The following is a 19,891-nucleotide window of genomic DNA, read 5'->3' on the forward strand; positions in this document are numbered from 1 at the left end:
GTCAACGAAAAACCAAAACCCCTCCACAACAAAGAAAGTCAAAGCATTTGCTTATTGTACGCTCCTCGGACCTGTTGAAGAGGAGACTTATTTTCCGCATGGAAACTCGGGATTCCACAAGCAACGCTGTCCTCAGTCTCAACCGTACTGCACTGTGTCCAGTACTATATTGCTATATTCACAGTAGAGCGGACTTTAATTTTCTGAGTGAGCAGTCTAGGTTTGAAGTCTCTGTCGAAACTAGCATACACCTTAGTCAAAAAACCACAATCATCCCTCCATCGGGTGGCTGTGTTTAGTGTTCTTGTGTGTTTTTTCTGAGGCTTAGGCCATGAAAGTACTAGCCTGTTCTGTGGTTCATTGTATTTGCATCCAGAATTACTTGTTAATGAACAGGAACTGATGAGGCTTGACACATGGAGCGGAAAGTATGGTTCTGTGGGTGTATCCTCTGTAATGCACTTTGGGCTAGAGAAATACAAAAGTCACACGTAACAAAAACAGAGAACTTTTGAGCACACGGGCACTGACTGAGTGGGGTCGCCATCCTTTTATCATCATCCTCTTGTGCTCTGAGATGCTCAGCTGTGTCTACGCTCTGGGGTGTTAGCATCACCCAAGCCACCTATACCTGACAGTTGGATCTTTGACAGCAAAGAGGTGGGCTAGTCGGTTATATATTGACACGAGACATTGCTGTACCCTTTTACAACTCAGCGGTAACCGTAAGAGCGTGTTATAGGATCGGATTACCTACATTAGCATCAGAATGCATTCAGAAGCAACACAGGTATGATGTCGTTAAGCAGCTAATGGTTGAACAATCACTAAATCAAAAACATCCAGATCTTAACCATACAAAGGGGGGGGGGCAATCATTCAGACACCGTGAGACTTTTATAATAAATAGGTTTGTCTGAAATCGGTCTCTGTGACCTGGACAAGCCTCCCCAGTGACACTGGGGAGTGCTATATGGTAGTGGGGTTCAGAATCTACTGAGGAATATCTTTGGGGCCAAGCTCAATTTTGCCTTCAGACAGAGCTATATGATGTATTGACTCAAACTGAAAATGATTCCCAGACTTGTTGAGCTGGATGGTGCTGGGGACACCCCTTGTCTATACAGGACACGGCTGGGATTCCGTGCGGTGGGGTGTACCCTCAAATCATAAAAATAAATGCTGGTGATCGTGCATATCCTGGGAATGTCGGGATGCAGAGAACTGGGTGAGACCAGATAGGGGATCCCATGCAGTCAAAATCAAGTTTACTTATGGTCCTATATAAGTGGCCAGGAAAAAAAAACACAACACCACACACACACACACACACACACACACACAGTCACACATACATCGCACAACTGGAGCAGCTCACAAACAACATAGTTGCTATTTGTTACTGATGTCAATGGCTTGGATCAACATGAGAGAACAGAGATATACTGTACTGATTGTTTAATAAGAAAATACTACCTTTTTTCTATAACTTTCTAAGTAATAGATTATAGTTAATGGGTGTGAGTCGATTGGGAGACATGTCACCTTTTCCTAGCCCTTTTGTCCAAGAGGCTTAATTACAAGGAAGGAGTCGCAAACAACCAAACACCCAGGGACTTAAAGGCAATTAATGTTTCGGACAAACAACAGGGGAAAGCATGATGAGTGGAGACGCGTGTCATCATGGACATGCTCAGTTGGACATGGAGGGCGGCAGGCCGGGACGCCGGGTTTGGATGATTTTTGGCTTTGGGGAAGTCTTTGGATCCTCTTCTTCCTCCATGTCGCTGTCACACACATGCACCACGACACTTGGTGTGGACTCAGTCCCCGCGTGCAGTTCATACTTCTCTCCTGAAAAGCAAGACATCAGGTGAGGAAGAGGGAAGGATTCTTTTGGGTTAGTTGTTGGGGTTTGTTTTTCACGTTGTTATTTGTTTGGTTTGCTTTGTTGTTGTTTTTGAGACAGGGTCTCATATAGCCATATAGCCCTAGCTGTCCTGGAACTCACTCTGTAGACCATGCTGGCCTCAGATTCACAGAGATCAGCATGACTTGGCCTCCTGAGCGCTGGGATTAAAGACATGCACTACCATACCCAGGCAAGGGAAGGATTCTTAAAAGCTGTCTTGGCCAGGTTTGCAAAGGAAGTAGGGAGAACATTTTTAGGTGTGTTGGAAAGCCTGTGATCTGGCACTGGATGGAATGAGGGCTTATCAGTCACTGTGTCCTGTCTACCATCTATCAAATACCCATCTGCCATCTGTCCACTATCAGCCATCCAACACCAAGTAAGCCACTTAACCTTTCTCGGTCACAGCAAGCTTGACTGTAAATTTCAAAACGGTACTTCCATTTTGTCAGAGTGTGAGGACTAAATGCATTTGGCAAAACGATGCTTTGGCTCTTCGGTGTGCTCCAAAGGCTTGGCTTGCAGTGCTCTTGGTAATGGTATGAGTTGGAGTCTCACAGAAGGAGTCGATGGAACCCCTGGCTTCTCCTGCCTCTTTCTTTTTGGTTTTTGACTGCCAAGAGGTGAGTCAGTCTTCTCCATCATGACTCCCTCCTTAGGAACTGTGCTCCACACAGGGCCAAGGGAACATGGGCCAGAAGTTTTGAAACCATAAGCTAAAGCTAATTTTGTTGACTGATTAGTTCAGGTGATTTGTTACAGTGATGCGGAGCTGGGTAACAGCCAGTTAGTCATATCTGTTACTATTTGATCCCCGGTCATGCTGCTAAGAGCTGAGTAATCTTGAGTCAGATACTTTTCGGAGAAGCTAGTCTTTAAATTCTCCTCCAGACACATAATACTCATGACCACAACTGCTCGGAGGGACAATAAGAGTAGAACATTGCTTGTCCAGAGTCTGCAGTGGTAACTAGCAGATCATCATTAAGGCCCTAGATCCAAGAGTCTCATTATGTATGTGTGTGTGTGTGCGTGTATTGGAGGTATGTGGGCACACACAGATGCACATGTGTGGATGAACATATGAAGCCATAGAACAGTCTTAACTGCTATTCCTCAGGTAAATCTACATTTTGCTATTGTTGTTGCTGCTGTGGCTGTGTTGAAATGGGGTCTCTTATTGGCATGGAGCTCACTGTAAAGACTCACATAGCTGGCCAGCAAGCCCTGGCCCCTGCAGTACTTTGTTGTAAATGACCAGCCTATTGTATGTGGGTTCTGAGAATTCTAGTTCTGGCTTCTCCTGCCTCTTTCTTTTTGGTTCTTGACCTCCAAGAGGTGAGTCAGCCTTCTCCATCATGACTCCCTCCTTAGGAACTGTGATTCACAGGGCCAATGGTCAAGTGCTGGTAGGCATGTTAGCAACTGAGCCATCTTTCCAGACCCTGTTTTACAATCAAATCACTCCCAGGTATCTGTCTGTCTTTACATCACCTCAGTAGGTGTTCCCCGAGCATCTCTCGTGGTCTTCCCCATTGTTGGCTACAGAGTGCTGTTAAGCAATACGTATACCTTAACAGCATAGTTCAGTATAACCAAAAAGACCTTCAGGTACGGAAGCAAGAGAAAGTGGGTCTATGCTGTAACTTCACAACTGTTAATATCTCCACCTTCCCTTGAGACCTCACCCCTTCCTTCCCATCCTTCATGACTCAACAGAAAAAGACTTCAGACAATCGTACCTCCTAGACTTGGTTATCGGCTCCCCAAGTCTGACTAGATCAAGTTTTGATGCCCTTGAACTGGTCCAGGAGATTCTACGTCATCACTCACCAGTCTTCCCCCACAAACTCACCCCTTGTGCCTTGTCAGAGTGACTTACATGCTACCTCCCAATCATGGCCATGTTCTTTCACCTGCCCTAGTAGCAGAGTGACCGACTTACCTGCTACCTCCTAATCATGAAGCTCACATTCCTCCACCACCCTGCTGGCTGCAATACTCGGCATTTTCTCACCTCCCTCTGACACCTCCCAAAATGTGCCCTCCTTCCAACATGGAATACCAACACATTCAGGAATCTTGCTGGCCTAGGTCTGCACGGAAAGAGCCTCTACTTGATGACTAGAGCAAGTCCTGTCTGTCCCCATGACAGGGTGCAGGGTGTCAGTCATTTGTGCCACTGTGCACATGACAGTAAGCAGCAATCATGGAGCAGAAAGCTTGCAAGGATGCTGACACTGAAGATGAGGGCCCCTGATGATGCAGGAGGTATCAAAGCTCTCCCGAGCGGTGCTGAAGAGGAAGGCCATACCGCTCAGTCACTGTTATTTGTTGAACTGTCTCCCTCAAAGGCATCAAAGTCCTAACCTCTAGTTCCTGTGACTGTGACATTTAAAAGTAGGGTTTTTACAGATGTTAAAAATGAGGTCGCTGTGTCCACAGCCTTACAAAAAAGAAGAAGTTTGGAGAGACATGGAAACTCACACAGAGAATACCATGTGGAGAATGGATCTCTGATGTCCAAAGCAAGGAATGACCTGAAGCTAGGGAAGAGCCAACCTTGGTTCTGTGCAAACCTTGATCTCAGAGCCTCCGGAAATGTCTGTCAACAAGTCTGCTTGCAAAAGTCCTTCGTTTTGTGGTTCCACAGACTAGAAAGCTAATGGAGCCACACTTTGCTTTTTATTGGGTCTGAAAAGTTTTATTCTTTTTAAAAGTTGCATGTATGTGTTTGTATGCATATGCATGTTTGTGTGTTCCGGTGGGAGCAGATGAGGAGGTCAGAGGTCAATCTTGGGCATTAGTCCTTGCTTAGTCGGCATCCAGGAGGGTCTATTTGCTGTTAGATATACCAGGCTAGCTGGGCCATACCTGTTTGTTATGCCCTGTTTTTAGCTTCCATCTTGACATAGGAATATTGGGACTATGGACACACATCAGGGCTTTCTGTGGGCTGGAGGCATCCAAGCTCAGGTCCTTACACTTGCATGGACAGTACTTCACTCACTGAACTGTCTCCTCAGCCTAGGGGTCAGGGAACTCTTTACCAGACACCCACCATCAGCATCACACTGTGTCAGCAGGAGCTTTCCCAAGTCATGACAATGGATGGTCCGGGAAACAGAGAATTATGACCCTGAGAGCTGTGGAAGCCAAAGGGCTATAAGCAGGTAGAACCGTTGTGCAGTGCATGAAAACTCTGAGTCAGACGTGCTGAGATTGCAGGAAGATAGGACTGCATCCAGTGTTACATCCCCATCCGAGTCAGCTGATGTGGATGAGTAGCATGGTGCCTCTCTTTGGCGTTCTTGCTATGTAGTGAGCTGGGATGGAGAACAAGAGTTAACCCAGCAAAGGTTTAACCCCCTTTGAAATCACTGCAGGCGTGTTGTTGTGGTCTGTTTCATGATGGGTAAAATGAATTGTAATGAGCGGTGTTTCTCACGATGATAGTAAGCAATGTAAGACAAAAGAAAATCAAAGCTCTAAGGTAGAAGCTGTTTGGGTACTGCTAAGGTGGGGAGAAGGCTCTTGAAACCAGCTTTATCTGAGGGGTTCAGAAGCTGAGTCAGGGCAGCTTAGTGGCAGCTCTGGGCACTGCTGGTTCTTAGATAACAAATGCGCACCAACAGGGGACAGCAACGCTGATGGTTCTGATGTAGTGGAGGTGTGTGTGTGCATGTGCACATGCACGTGTGCACCTCATAGCCCCATGTACCTCTTGTATTCTTCAAGAGAGAAAGAAGCAAGTGATTCCTGTGCCCTCCAATGAGATGAAAGTCTTTTTTAGCAGAAAGGATTTCTTTTGGGATGTCATGCTACAAAAAGCCCGTATGAGGAACTCCTAAGAACCACAGTGGTCCTGTGTGCTGCTCTGCTTCTTGAGAGTGAAGAGGTGGAGCATGTGTGTGAATGCATGTGCATGTGTGTATGTGTTTGTGTGAGACCACAGAAGGGAACTGCAATATCCGTGTGAATGTGAAGGTTGTGGCGCCTAAGGCTGACGTGACAGACAGCGGTGGGTGATGCAGGCCAGCATGAACACAGACCCTTTCCTCATCTTTTGGCAAGAAAGTTACCCTTGCTGGAAACAAGATGCCTTTCTGTAACCCAGGCTGGCCTTGAACTCGCTATGTAACCCAGGGTGGTCTTAAACTCACTATGCAATCTAGGCTGGCCTGGAACTCACTATGTTACCCAGGCTGTCCTGGAACTGACTGTGTAACCCAGGCTGGCCTGGAACTCACTATGTAACCCAGGCTAGCCTGGAACTCCATTATGTTACCCAGGCTGTCCTGGAACTTACTATGTAACCCAGGCCTTAAACTTGTGATCCTTCTGTCTTAGCCTCTGAAGTGCTGGTATTTCTAGAATACTCTACCATGCATGGGAATACTTTTCCTTTTTCCCCTTTCCTCTATTTTCCCTTTTCCCTCCCTCTCTCCTTCCTTCTCAATTTCTTTCCTCCCAATCTTCCCTATACCCTCCCTTTCCTTCTTCTTTTTCATGTCCTTCCCCTATTCTGCCTCTCTCTTCTTCTCTCCTCTGCTTCCCCCCGCCCCTCAATTGCAATGAAACAGTGATGCAGCCTCTGAGTGTGGGGTACAGCGCATCTTCAGTTACGTTTATCAAATCAGACTGCACTATGCAAGCGATGCATTCTGGCTGCGGTTCTGCTAAGGCTGACATCTCATTGTGCTATTTTGGGAAACTTTGCTACTGTCAAAATTCCACAAAGCTTAACATCTGCTGACTGCCTACAAAATAAAAGAAATGGCTTTGGCCTTACTGGATTGAATTTTTCTTTTTTTGGCTTCTCTTCCCCTTCGGGCTTCAGTTAATTCTTCCACCGTGAGGGTTGACGTCAATGCTGTCACCATGCAAAGGGAACAACTGGGCTTAGCTGGGGACAAAGAGCACGTCAAGCTTTATCTGCCCAGGGTGGGGACAGTCTTGCCATGGTAGAGTGAGAACAGGACATTCAGACTAGTTTCTTTGATGGGACAAGGAAAGCATTCATCTGTCACATGTTCGTTCCTTTGTCTGCATTAGCTTGTCCTGTCCCCTTTGTGCAGAAAGGAGGCCGGGACCAAAAGCAATCAAAACTGCACCAGCGAGGGTTTTCCCTTGACCTCTGCTGAGACATAAAAAACAATCTACTGTGGGCAAGAATCAAATGTCCACTCAGGCAATGGACACTGACCAAGGCTTGCCTGCTGTTCAAATTAGATTCCAAATTCTGTCCTCTCTCTTCTTGAGCGGGTGGAGCCAGGTTGGTGACAATGTCCTAGTTCCTACATTTGAAGGGAAGGACTGTGTTGCAGGCAAGATGCTTCCAGTCACTGGTAAGCAAGTCCTCTAGGGATGCTGTGTCTTCCAGTCTAAACGACACAGGAAGCCCCCATCATGCCACCTTCGACTTTAGGTGGTGACCGAGCCCCTCCACTGGTTATAGAGTTTGTAAACACTGGCTTCTTGTAGAGGCACATGGGCCTGGAGATGGTGCAGAGCTGCACGCATGTGCATTAAAGCAGGGTCAAGAAGACTGTATAGGTGTTAATACGTAGAAAGGAAAAATCCTTTCCAGCAAGGGGAAAAAGAAACCTTCCTGAGACTTCAGGCTTTGGGGACTAGTCCTTGTCATGATGGGGAACAGATAGAATCCCTGCCCCAGGGGCTTTTAAATATAGCAAAGTCTAACAGTGTAGGAGTCCTTTTCCGCTGCACCTTCTGCTGTTCTGCAGGATTTCTCCTTCTCAGCACTGATCCCCTTGTAGGAGGAGTGTATTTCCAGGCTGGTCTCACCCTGGTTGACAACTCTATAAGCACCTATTCCTTTCTTTGCTCACATGTTAGATATAACATGGACTCTGTCTTTGCCTTGTCTCTGTTTCCTTTCTACCACTTGTGTGTGCATGCGTACATGCTTGTGGCGTGTGTGTGTGTGTGTGTCCTCAAGGCTTTCTCTACCAGTCCTCCAGGCTTCTAGGTGAAAATCCTTAAGTTGGGCACCTGTCCCATCAACCACCACAAGTGGACAGTCCCGGGGTCTTCCTCAACACAACTCTGTAGCATTTCCACACGTGTTCCTGCCAACCTCTGCGAGGCAAAGACCCCATCTGGGATGCACTTCCCACCACCTGGAGCACTTCCTGTTGCTTTTCTCACCACAGCAACTAAATCTTCCTGAAACAGATGGGGACGCTGCCTTGTCACATGCTAATAATGTGACTCAGAGGAAGCTGTGTAGCAGTTCCGAGAATCATCAGTGCCAGGGGGTTAGTGCCTATGTTCCTTGGATGAAGTGAAGTAAATTCATGCCGACTGTATAAAGCTCTCCCAGAATGCATGGTATTAATTACTTGGGAGAATGTAACTGTGGCCAGTGTTGCTCAAATAATCTCTGGTTTCCAGTATAATGAACTAATCATACAGCATTTAAACAAATCAAGCAGTGAAGCAAACGCGAAGGGTTTTGACTCAGTGGTTCTCAAAGAAACCTAAAAGGCAAAGCCCAGGCTGGGTCCCAAAGACGAGTGTGTAGCTGGGCACCATGAAACCTAGTCCTGAAGACAGACCCACCCTTTCCCCTAGTCAACACTTTCCATTTTCTGAATTGTCATTGGTAAATCTTTCTCCCCTCTCTCTCCCTATCTACACTTCTATGTCTAAGGGACAGAAAACTACAAGTTGTTATTTTAATGAGATCTTGAATTTTTTTGAGATGGTCAGAAATACTCAATTCTAACACTTAAATGTATTATCTTTTGTGTTATCCATAATTATCCCATTCAAGTGATAGTTGCTTACTGTGTGTGTGTGTGAGAGTGTGAGTGTGTGTGTGTATGTGTGTGTGTTGTTTGTTCATCACTCCCTTTGGTATTGTCTTAATATAGAGTCTCTCATGGAACCAGAAGCTAGCCAGTTTCAGAAAAGCTAGCCAGTCACCAAGCTCGCAAGATCTGCCCTTTTCTACCTTCTCAGTACTGACCCAGGTCCAGTTGGAGATTTGAGCTGAATTCCTCATGCTTTAAGAGCAAGGGCTCTTACCCACTGAGTCATCTCTCTAGCCCCTCTGGTGATATTTGTGCTCCACATTACTGATGTCAGGATGTAGACTGAGTGGGTATCTACTAGTTAATGCTCAATAAAATATACGATTGATTTATAGAGGCCACTGAGCTGTTAATAATTACCCGTGTAAAGTCCAGTATACACCTGAGGCATCTGGGAACCACTGTAGCAGGATAGAAGGCCAACAAACTCCTGTGGCATCCAACATGGACCTCAAATATCCTGAGATGGGCCTGAGAAAGCAGTCTCTTGGGTAGGTTTGACTCTTTTAAAAGGCTCTTCTGTATAGCTGAGCACTTGAGTAGCCAGCACTGGGTACAAACTCCTGCTTCATGAATACATAGAAAATTCCCAGAGCTGGGGTGTGGGAATATGGCTCCCAGTCCTGGGCAGTACCCATCAACATGAAATTAAGCTCTCAGGAAACTGAGAGGGACAGAGCCAACAATAAGTATGCCATATGCTAAGCAGAGCCACACTGAGGTAGCCTAGCAGTTTAAGATTTGGCCTATGCAGTCAGAGGAGGCTGAAGATACACACACACACATACACGCACACACACACATGGTCAAGGCTAATAAAACTTCTGAACAGGTGAACCAGTTACAGTGTGTTTTTAAAAAGTACTTAGGTACTACATAAAGAAAAATAAACTGGGTATAGACAGTCATAGAAAAAGTAAATAGTTTAATAATAATAATAGTAAAGTCTTTAAAGAAAGAGTAAAGTAATTTAGCAAGAATAAGCCACATAAGGATGGAAAATACACAAGGCATCTGAATTCTGTATGATACTTTGTTGACTCTGAACTTTTAAAATGCTAATATACAAAAACAACAGCTACTGAGAGACACTGGAGTATGAAAACTAAATTAAACCAACCTGTAGATTTTAAGAGTGTCTTAACTTCAAAATGGAAGTCAGAAAAATACATTGTGTTGGGGAGAAGTTGTGCCTTTGTTTCCACAGGAAACAAAAAGTTATGGTTCTCTTCAAAATTAATAAAGATCATATTTAATTGGGGAAGACCTCCTAAGGATATTGGCTTCAGACATGAGGTAAAAAGCCAAGAAAGACCACAGGATAGGTGATCTATATGCTGATCCCTCAACAAGGGAACAGCTCTGAGACTGGATGAAATATGATAAATCTTGTTGGCTACAGAATCTTCACCACTTATTATTATATGCCATCCTTTCATATGTCATGGATAGAGGTTTGATTATACAGTCCAAATATCTTGTAAGCTCACAGATGCCTTTTGCCTGCTCAAGCATGAATAAAAAAATAATCTTTAGCTGACTTGTACATACTGTGCATTCCATATTTGTGTTAATGCTGATATGTATGTTGCCTTTGAAAGTTTGTATTTTCAGAAAAAAAAGGATCAACACTAATGAAGACAAGGAGTCCAGGAGATCCAGCATCTTAGAATGCCTCTGTTACAGTTTCCTTAAAAGTATGCATCCAGAACAACAGCAAAGCTTCTCGTTGAGATGGTCTATACTCACAAACTATCCAGCCAAGACTTCAGAGAAGCTCTACACTTGCACATCACACAGAGACTAAATAAAAACTAATACAAATAGCTCTCCCAAGACTTGATCATTATCCCAATTTTCTCATAGTACCATAAGGATGTCATTGCCTCCAAACAATAGGAAACAATCTAGAGAACACTTCTCATATTTCCAAGAGGTAGGGTGGGTGTTTTTTGATCATCCTGTGGGTTATGTATGTTTGTCATTATTTAGGGGATTGGTTACAAGTTATTATTGGTCATGGTCAGGAAAAAAGCTGAAGAAAGGAAATTAGATTCAGGGATCTTTTTCAGAAAGAGAAAGGGGGATGTAGTATAGAAATGATGGGATAAAAGGGTGGATTGAGTCTACTTTTAAATAACCACTAGTCTTAAATAGTTTATATTAGTATGGATTTTTATATATTGATGCAAACGTAAGGTTATTTTTGTTATACTGTATATATGCTTCTATTGTTGTTTAAGGAATTGTAGAGTCTATTTAAAAATACAATATAAAGTTCTAGTCCCTAAAGGCTATTATTACAAACTGTTTAGGATAATTAAGAAATGTAGGTTAATAGTCAACCAAACTTGTAATCATACAGGTATGTTTTCAATATTAAACAGACATATACTTTAGATAGATAGGAGGCCTTCAAATGCTTCAGAGACCTACAGAATAAGGCATCTAAAATGTTTTAATAACATAAGGCTTTTCATGACAGGTAGACACATCTGCTTCTGACAGCATCCATTTACTTTGAAAAGATAATGCACATTGAAAAGCCTCCATGTGAAGTTTGTTTTTATTTGTGCCAAAGATAGCCACTGGGAAAAGAAACTACCCTTGTCTTGACTTCTGATAGTATGCTGTTCAAATTGGACAAGCAGGACACAAAAGAAGACAACTGCCAAACATTGCCAAGACAAGGTAGGACAGTCCTTCAAAATTCTTGCTTCACAGAAAAGTCTGCCAGATACTCTAGGCCTGTAGATCAAAAAATGGATACTCCAACATTCTAGAGAACCATGGGGTTATTGTCCAGGCATCCAGATGTCTCTGCCATTTCTTAGTTTTGGAAATTTCTTGATCTGCACTTCCTATTTAATCAGTAATATTATATCCTTCTTGGGTCTCTGATGGAGTTGAAGATAAGATAGTTATAGTACAGTTTGTCTTGTCAAATTCAGTAAAGAAACTCACAAAAGAGTTATAACGTGTATAAATTTAAGAGATGCAAAAGCTTAAATTCTTATCCAAGAAAATGGTTTGAGGTCTAAAAAGATATTTTTTTGGATGAAATAAAAGTTATGATTAAAAATGGTTTAGGTATAAAACTTCGAACTCACTAAGATAGGATATATAATACAGTGCTTTTTCTGAAATTGCCAAATATATATGGACTAAACATTGTGAATATACTTCTTACTTGGAATTGTTCTTATTGTATATAATTTTACTTTGGCAGAGTTAAAACCTTTCCTTTTTATTTAGACAAAAGGAGAAAATGTTGTGGGATGTTTGTACACTGTGTGAAGGTGTATTGTGATTGGTGTAATAAAAAGCTGAACATCCAATAGCTAATCTATAGGTGCAACTTCTGGACAGAGAAAGAAAGAAGATTAATCTAGGTGCTAAGGGGAAGTGAGATGCATGGAGGAAGCAGGATGGCCAATATGGAGATAAGGTAAAAAGCCAGGAGACAAAACAAAGATTAATATAAATGGGTGATTTAAGTTATAAGAGCTACTGGGATAAACCTAAGCTAAAGCTGAGCTTTCATAATTAATAACAAGCCTCTGTGTCATTATTTGATAGCTGGCTGATGGGACAGATAGTTTATCCTGGTTAAAGAATGGCGCATGTTCTCTGACCCCCTCTGGTACTCTTCCAGTATTTGAAGCAGCCCAAGTTCCTGGGGTTCTTTAGAAAAGATGATGATAATTGATGGTAATGATGGTGATGATGATGATGATAGAGGAAGAAGAGGAGATGCCAAATGATCAACAGTATCTTGCTTTTCCTCTCATTCTGAGAGCAGCTGGGTCTCCTCTTTGATCAGTGCTGACTCCCTTTGGGTTGTACCCAGAGCTTCCTGTAAGTCGTGTGTGTATTCTCACACCTGTGCCTTGAGTCCCTTCCTACTGAATCTGTGGTCACAAACTCACCCATGAATGTTCCTCTACGGTGTGACTTTTGTTCTAGCTTTCTCACTTGTGCTGAAACACTGTTTAGAGCAGGAATCTGCTTCACTTACTGTAGGTCACAGAAAGCTGGCTTCCTCCTTAAACTCAGTAATAGCCCTGCTATTGAGCATTTACTCCATTCCAGACCAGGGCTAAGTCTCTGTATAAGTCACTTTTAAAGAATAATACTACTATACAGCGTTGTGACATCATGACTAACGGGGCAGGAGGGTAAGGAACTTGCTTCAGGTCATAGAGAACACAGAAGATACAATCTAGAGTCAAACTCATACCTTGAGTTTTTGCCAATATCTCAAAGCAAGAGGAAGGTCTAACTTCATGGTAGATATTCTTTATAGCTGGAAGAGACCAGCCACTCTGAGGGGTGGGCACTGAACACTTAAAGATCACAGTTATTGAGAAGCTGCCTATTTACAAGGTTTAAATTGTTTTTTTTTAAACATACATGAATTTATTTTGTGTATATATGTAGATGTGCACGCATCAGAAGACTGCTTCCAGAGGACAGTTCTCTCCTTTCACCATGGACCTGGGGATTGAACTCGGGTCATCAGGCTTGGTAGCAAAGGCTTCTATCTGCTGAGCCATCTCACTGTCTGATTCACAAGATAACACAAGAGTAGGCAAAGAACACACGTTTAAGGAATGGTCGGGAGGACAGGAATTACAGAAGCATTTCAGAGGGTTTCTCTGATTCCTCGATGTTTACACAGGTTTATGCTTAATGTCGGTCAGCCCTGGAGAAGAGCAGAGTGCTCCAGTTCAGGCTGGGTACCACTGTGTCACTGTTACTGTGCAACGGTGGTGCCGAGTGACTTCCCAGCAGAGGTAGGTATAATAGCAACTCGTGATAGGAAACCACCACTCACCTAGATGGCGAGCATTCTCCCTGCCTGTCCCATTTCTGAAGATGGTGAAAGAACAAAAAAGAAGAAGAATTCCCAGGGAATTTATCACAAGAGCTGTCTACCCCTTTCAGAGGGTTCTCCTTCATGCTGAATCGTGGTGGCCATTTATCTTTGGTCCCTCCTGAGACCCGTAGGACCCAGGGAACTTCACAGGAAGTATCCATAGACCGAGGGCCCAAATTTATGGTACAAAGATGGAGGAGGAAGTACAGATGAAATAAGTCCGGGAGGGTTTTATGTTGCCACTCGCAGGACTGAAGATACACCCAGGGAGCATGTGGAGAAGGAAGGGCTCCTTTACATGTGTGGCCCTTCAGGGTAAAGTCCTGGAGAGGACACAGAAGCTGATGGATACCTGTTGGAGGGTGAGTGCTGCAGATCCCCTGTGTGCAGAGCCATGGTTGGAGACCATGCTGACTGGGAACGGGGGATGCTGACTGCTGCTGATGTAGTTCATGCCTGTGATCAGAGTATAGCCATCTTGAAATATGCAGTGAGTCTTCATGCAATATTCATGCCATACACCCCAAATATAGGTGCTCATATATATTTGAAAAAGAGTATGTCCTTACCACTGAATCAGAGCTGGGAATAGACATGTCTTCCTTGTGAGTTACATTAATTAGTGGCAGATACTTTCCACTTGAGGGAAACAGGATGCTAAGCAAGCCACCACAGCAGAGATTCTTTACTATGACATGTTTTGATAGAGTAGAATCCGGGGGGGTGGGGGGATCTAAATATAGCTGACTTGGGCAACTTGAAACTGAAGTACCATTTAAAACCCTCCTCTGCAGTTAACTAAAATTGATCTCGCTAAGCAGAGCTAAAAATAGCAGGAGGGGAGAAGGAAATAGACAATGTTTTCCTCTCTCCCTGCAGGCATTCTCAGTGGCAATGAGCATGACCTTCTGCGCCCTCCAGAGAGCAGAACAAAGGGCTGGCACTTGGTATCTGCTCAGACCCTCCTCCTATTTAGCTTGGTGGCAGGCCCTCTCTTTGCCATTTCTGTCCACTGTTTTTGTTGGGTTTGTGATTTTATTTTCCCTCTCTTTCCTACTACATTATGAAAAGAACAGAACCCTGTACTGCTTCTCAAATTAGTAATAACAGATATTATAAAACACACAGAAATGGATAGTGTTAGTTCATTAATTCACCTCCGGGTCAGAACCCATGTTACTGCCTCTGGATCAGAAGCACAGAAGGCCCTCATTTCATAGAGACTGTAAAGACCCCATGAACAAAGAAGAAGGGAGAAAATTCTGTGCTACAGGCCCCCCAAAAACCTGGGGTATGTGCAGTGGATGGTAGCTGATGGAGAAACTTAAAAGTTATCAAAGTACAGAGAGTCAATGTCTGTGGCATGCTCAGCCACAGGGATATCTATCCATACCCCCTTTCCCAGAATTTGGGGATCATTGGGGGGAAGAAGGTAGAAAGATTATAAGAGTGAGAGGTGGGAAGGATGGAGTGACAGGTGTCTTCTGGATATTACTTAACCTCTGCCCTCATGAGCTCACAGTAGCTGTAGCTGACTTCACAGGACCAAGCCAGGCAACATTGGAGAAAGAAGAGGAAAGAAGCTCAGGGACACCCAGCCAGGACGAGGAAGCTATGAATCGTTGGCCTCTGGGGTGGTGTGACTTTGTTTCCTTTAAGGGTGTGGGCCCTGGTAGGCGGTTTATGTGGCAAAAGAGAGCCGCATATCCATGAGTATATGGACAGCCCACAATGTAACTCTGTGGGTTATTAAAAGAAAGGTCTACAATGTTGGAATGGGTGGGGAGGAAGAGGGAGGGTCTGGGCAGGGTTATGAAGAGGAGTGGGGGTGAACATGATCAGAATACTTTGTATGAAATTCTCGAAGAATTAATAAAAATATTATATTAAAAATAACCTGGAACTCAGGAATTGAGTTATAATTTGTCCCTGAAATGACACTGTGAAAGGATTAAAGAAATGAACTTTATGAAATCATTTTTAATGGCAATGCTGGAAGTCCTTTTGTTACTGCAAACAGTAATTGACTGCTATCTGACTCAGTCTGGCTAGAGCCACAGAAAGCAGCAATTTGCTGCTGAAGACACCATCTCTAGGCAGCCTAATATCTGAGGCATTGATTTATTTATTCATTCAGCTATCTGATATTTATTGAGTATCCACTAAGTGCCAGGTACAACCGGGAGCTGAGAATACCAACGTTAATAAAGCATAAACATTCCTTTTTCAAAGTCAGGGAAGATTCAAAGCTGAACAACAGGGAATGTCCACAAAGAGAAGTGAGTATGTGTGCAAGGAAAACAACTACTGTCTACTCTATCTATCTATCTATCTATCTATCTATCTATCTATCTATCTATCTATCTATCTATTGTCTGTCTGTATCTATCTACTATCTATCTATCTGTCTGTCTGTATCTGTCTATCTATCCATCCTTCTATCATCTGTCTCTATCTATCTATCTATCTATCTATCTATCTATCTATCTATCTATCTATCATCTGTATCTATCTATCTATCTATCTATCTATCTATCTATCTATCTATCATCTATCTATCATCTGTATGTCTGTCTGTGTCTGTCTTTCTATCTTTTTATTATTTGTCTCTCTGTATGTCTGTGTCTATCTATCTATCTATCTATCTATCTATCTATCTATCTACTATCATCTATCTATCTATCTATCTATCTATCTATCTATCTATCTACTATCATCTATCTATCTATCTATCTATCTATCTATCTATCTATCTATCTATCTATCCTACCTATCTACTCTTCTATGACACCTTGTTGGGGGATAGGACAGGTATGTAGGTAAGGGGAAAATGGAGGGAGTATGTAGTCTTGATCCCTCTATGTTGTGCCTGAGATAGCCTGTGCTATAGCACAGTCACACATTGGATCAGTGCAGCAGTGTTGGGAAGAGTTTGGGTGATGATGACTGAGTACCAATGAATGGACTAATGCTGGTCTCATTTCCGTGAGACTTAGATCAGCTACCACAGTGTGGGCTGTTACACAACATGCCCCAAACTCATAGCCTCTGTGGGTTTGTTTTTGTTTTAAAGACAGGGTCTCACTTTATAGATATGAAAGAATATAGGCCAGGAACTTGCTCTGTAGACTAGGCTGGCTCAAACTCAGAGAGATCCTTCTGCCTCTGTCTCCCAAAGCCTAGGAATAAAGGATAGCTCTCCCACACCTGGCTGCCTGTGTCATCTGGGTGACACATGAACTGAGCAGATGCTGACATTAGGTCCTTGGACTTCCTAGCTTCCAGAACCACTAGCTGAAACAAACCTCTTTCTTTCTATAAATCATTGAGTCTTGGGTGTTCTGTTTCAGCAACAGAGAAGTGATATTCATGGCCTCTAATATGACCTCTGTGATATTTTCGGCTTCATTATTGGATACAAGTCATTTATCCACACGGATGTGGAAGCAAAGAGAAACGGCCTCAAACTACTGGCAAGGAATGCAGACAATTATGTCCCCCAAACCCATCCAGGTGGCAGATGTTCCAAGGACAATACCAGTTTGTCCTTGTAGAGGAGGGAACCCTGGATACTGGCAACCTTGGCATTTGCTATTGCACATGGCCATGAATGGGCCCATCGTTGTGCACTCTGCACACTGGGTCAGGCTTTCTGAAAGGCTGGCGTGGTGTTGAAGATCACCACCAGCTCAGGGTTAGAACAGAAGTTACCCAGTGCTCTCAAGTACAACAGGCCTAAAGTTGTCAATACTCCATAACAGAAGAGAATCTGGCCACGGGGCGGAGCTTCACTTCCCGGAATCAGAAGAGGCTCGGAAACCATCCAGCTGCACCACCCTGGGGAAGCCCATCTGTTTTCCCACAGCACTGTCCTGTAGTCTGTGACATGGGGTGACATTAGCTCCAGGACACTTGCAAAATGGGATGAGGTACATTTATGTGAGGCAGGAAGGTGAAGGTCATAGGTTACCCTGCATGTGAATGCTGTCAATAGCTTTTGCTCAACTCTCACAAAAATGACCCTCCTTTCCTGACTGTCTGAGGTCATTTCCTCCCGACCTCCTCTGAGGCAGGTTCTATAAGTATCCCTTCCAGGGCCCAATCCTTTCTCCCGGTGTCCCTTCTTTATATCTTTTAGGTCACACTTGTCCTTGAGAATCACTTCCAGACCCTGGGCTGTGAACCAGTAAAGGTGACTGCATCTGGCCCTCACCCCTCTGTACCACTCTCTGTTGGCACTGACTCCAAATAAAAGTTCACATCCCTGATAAAAACAAAAAGTGACTAGAATTTCTAGAATTTCACTGGATTATCAGCCCCAAGTAGGTGGAGCACAGAACAATCGAGCTGTGATCTCAGTACATTTTATACCAAGGGGTCGCTTCGGTAAAGAGGAAAGACCAGGATGGAATATGCTCAACGCTTGCCGTGTAAACATGAGTATCTGATCTCCAGGACACATGTGGGCATGGTGGTGCACGTGTGTAATCTCAGTGCTGGGGAGGTAGGGACAGATGGATCCCTGAGACTCGCTGGTCAGTCAGTCAGCTTAGTTACTTGGTGAGCTACAGGCCTGGTGAGATCCTTTCTCAACAAACAAACAAACAAATCTGAAAGCAGAAAAGGCAGATGGTACCTAAAGAGCAGTACACACACACACACACACACACACACACACACACACACACACAGAGAGAGAGAGAGAGAGAGAGAGAGAGAGAGAGAGAGAGTGTTGTAGGATGATGTAAGTGAAGGACGATGAGCTCAACCCTGAGTGTGTTCTCAGCAATTTATGTTCTCACCTCAGGGGGCCCCCAGTCTCCAGTCCTGTAAGATACAAGTCAACCAGTCAACCAGCCTGGGTCTTGGTGATTCTACAGGAAGTACGATTTGCTAATATGCAGAGCAATTATCCAGCCTGGTCAATCCTGTGATTGCTCATGCTGAGTTAAGCTGGCACCCCGCAGGATCCCTTGGGCTGGAGAGGCTTCCTGCTGTGAAGGGTAATGACTTTCCAGGGCCTGACTTGAGCAGACCTGACTTTGCATATGTTGCCATGCTACTGCCCTCCACAGCCATGGCCCTCCTTGGGTGGACACTGTGTAGATCCAGGACACTAACAAGTGAACCAGACACTCACAAATCCATCCCCTTGTTCACCAGCCCATCCTACACACCCGCTGCTTCCCACAGTGGCTCTCTGAGGGTGAAATCAGCGCCATTTCTAAGGCCCCAGAAGCTAAGTGGCTCACTGGTCCTCCAGGAGAAGCTTCCTTCTGAGGCAGGCCCCACACCCAATGGGCAGTCATTTTCACAGAGAATGATTCAATCAAATCAGCCCCCATCTTCATCTGAGAACACAGTAGGCTGGTCATTTTTTCTTGGGAATTTCCTGGGTTTAGCACGGAAATCCCACATCCCAGGCATCTTTCTATCCTTGGCAAACAAGGACCGTTGCTCACTCTCATTCCCATGGTTGACAAAGTATGGCATCTATGAGAATCTGGGTTTCTGGGATAGGTGAATCTGGATCAAATGGGAGGTTTCTGAACTTTACCTCTCTTAGGGGTTGTGTTTTCAAAGTCCAGGTCACCCTGGAAGAACCGCCAGCACAAAGAGCTGACTTACTAGCCCGTCTTCATCCCTCATCTCTACAGTGCTAGTTTTAGCCCCTCCCATTCCAATTATTTCCTCTCCTTGTAGAAGACAAGGAAAAGTCATTTGGAGTACAAAGACGCTTCGCCAACTGAAATTGGAGATGGTATCACCACTGGGTGTAAAATCTGAAATAACATCAGCCAAGTGCAGAAAGAGATATATACGAGAATGATAACAGCAGCTTTGATGGTAATGCAAAAACTTGGGAATAATTCAAACATCTGTCCAGAGAGGAGTTCAAACATCTGTCCAGAGAGGAGAGGGAAAGTATATGGCAGCAAATACCAGTGACTGGAATGAGCAGATAAGCTGAAATATATCAACCTTGGAACAAAGAGGACATTCTCTCTCTCTCTCTCTCTCTCTCTCTCTCTCTCTCTCTCTCTCTCTCTCTCTCTCTCCCTCCCTCTCTCTGTGTGTATGTGTGTGTGTGTGTGTGTGTGTGTGTGTGTGTGAGAGAGAGAGAGAGAGAGAGAGAGAGAGAGAGAGAGAGAGAGAGAATATGGAGAGAGGCTGCTATCACTGACTTCCTGCAGGACTTGGAGCTTCATTTTGATAAGGAGGATGTCTCCACGCAGAGGATGCCAGGGTGCACACTGATAT

At 44.1% G+C, this 19,891-nt stretch overlaps 1 protein-coding gene across 3 annotated transcripts in view; it reads right to left on the minus strand.

The window, feature by feature from the left end:
- Window positions 1-1,443: 1,443 nt before the first annotated feature.
- Window positions 1,444-19,891, minus strand: part of Rcan2 (regulator of calcineurin 2) — a 235,339-nt gene continuing 216,891 nt past the window's right edge. For all 3 annotated transcript variants that reach the window (XM_057751776.1, XM_057751777.1, XM_057751778.1), the window contains one exon: window positions 1,444-1,854. In XM_057751776.1, coding sequence (XP_057607759.1) covers window positions 1,694-1,854 — 161 coding nt within the window. In that variant the 3' untranslated portion in view covers window positions 1,444-1,693. The remainder of the gene's footprint in view (window positions 1,855-19,891) is intronic.

This window comes from Chionomys nivalis, chromosome 19 (genome assembly GCF_950005125.1).
Source record: "Chionomys nivalis chromosome 19, mChiNiv1.1, whole genome shotgun sequence".
NCBI classification, from domain to species: Eukaryota; Metazoa; Chordata; class Mammalia; order Rodentia; family Cricetidae; genus Chionomys; species Chionomys nivalis.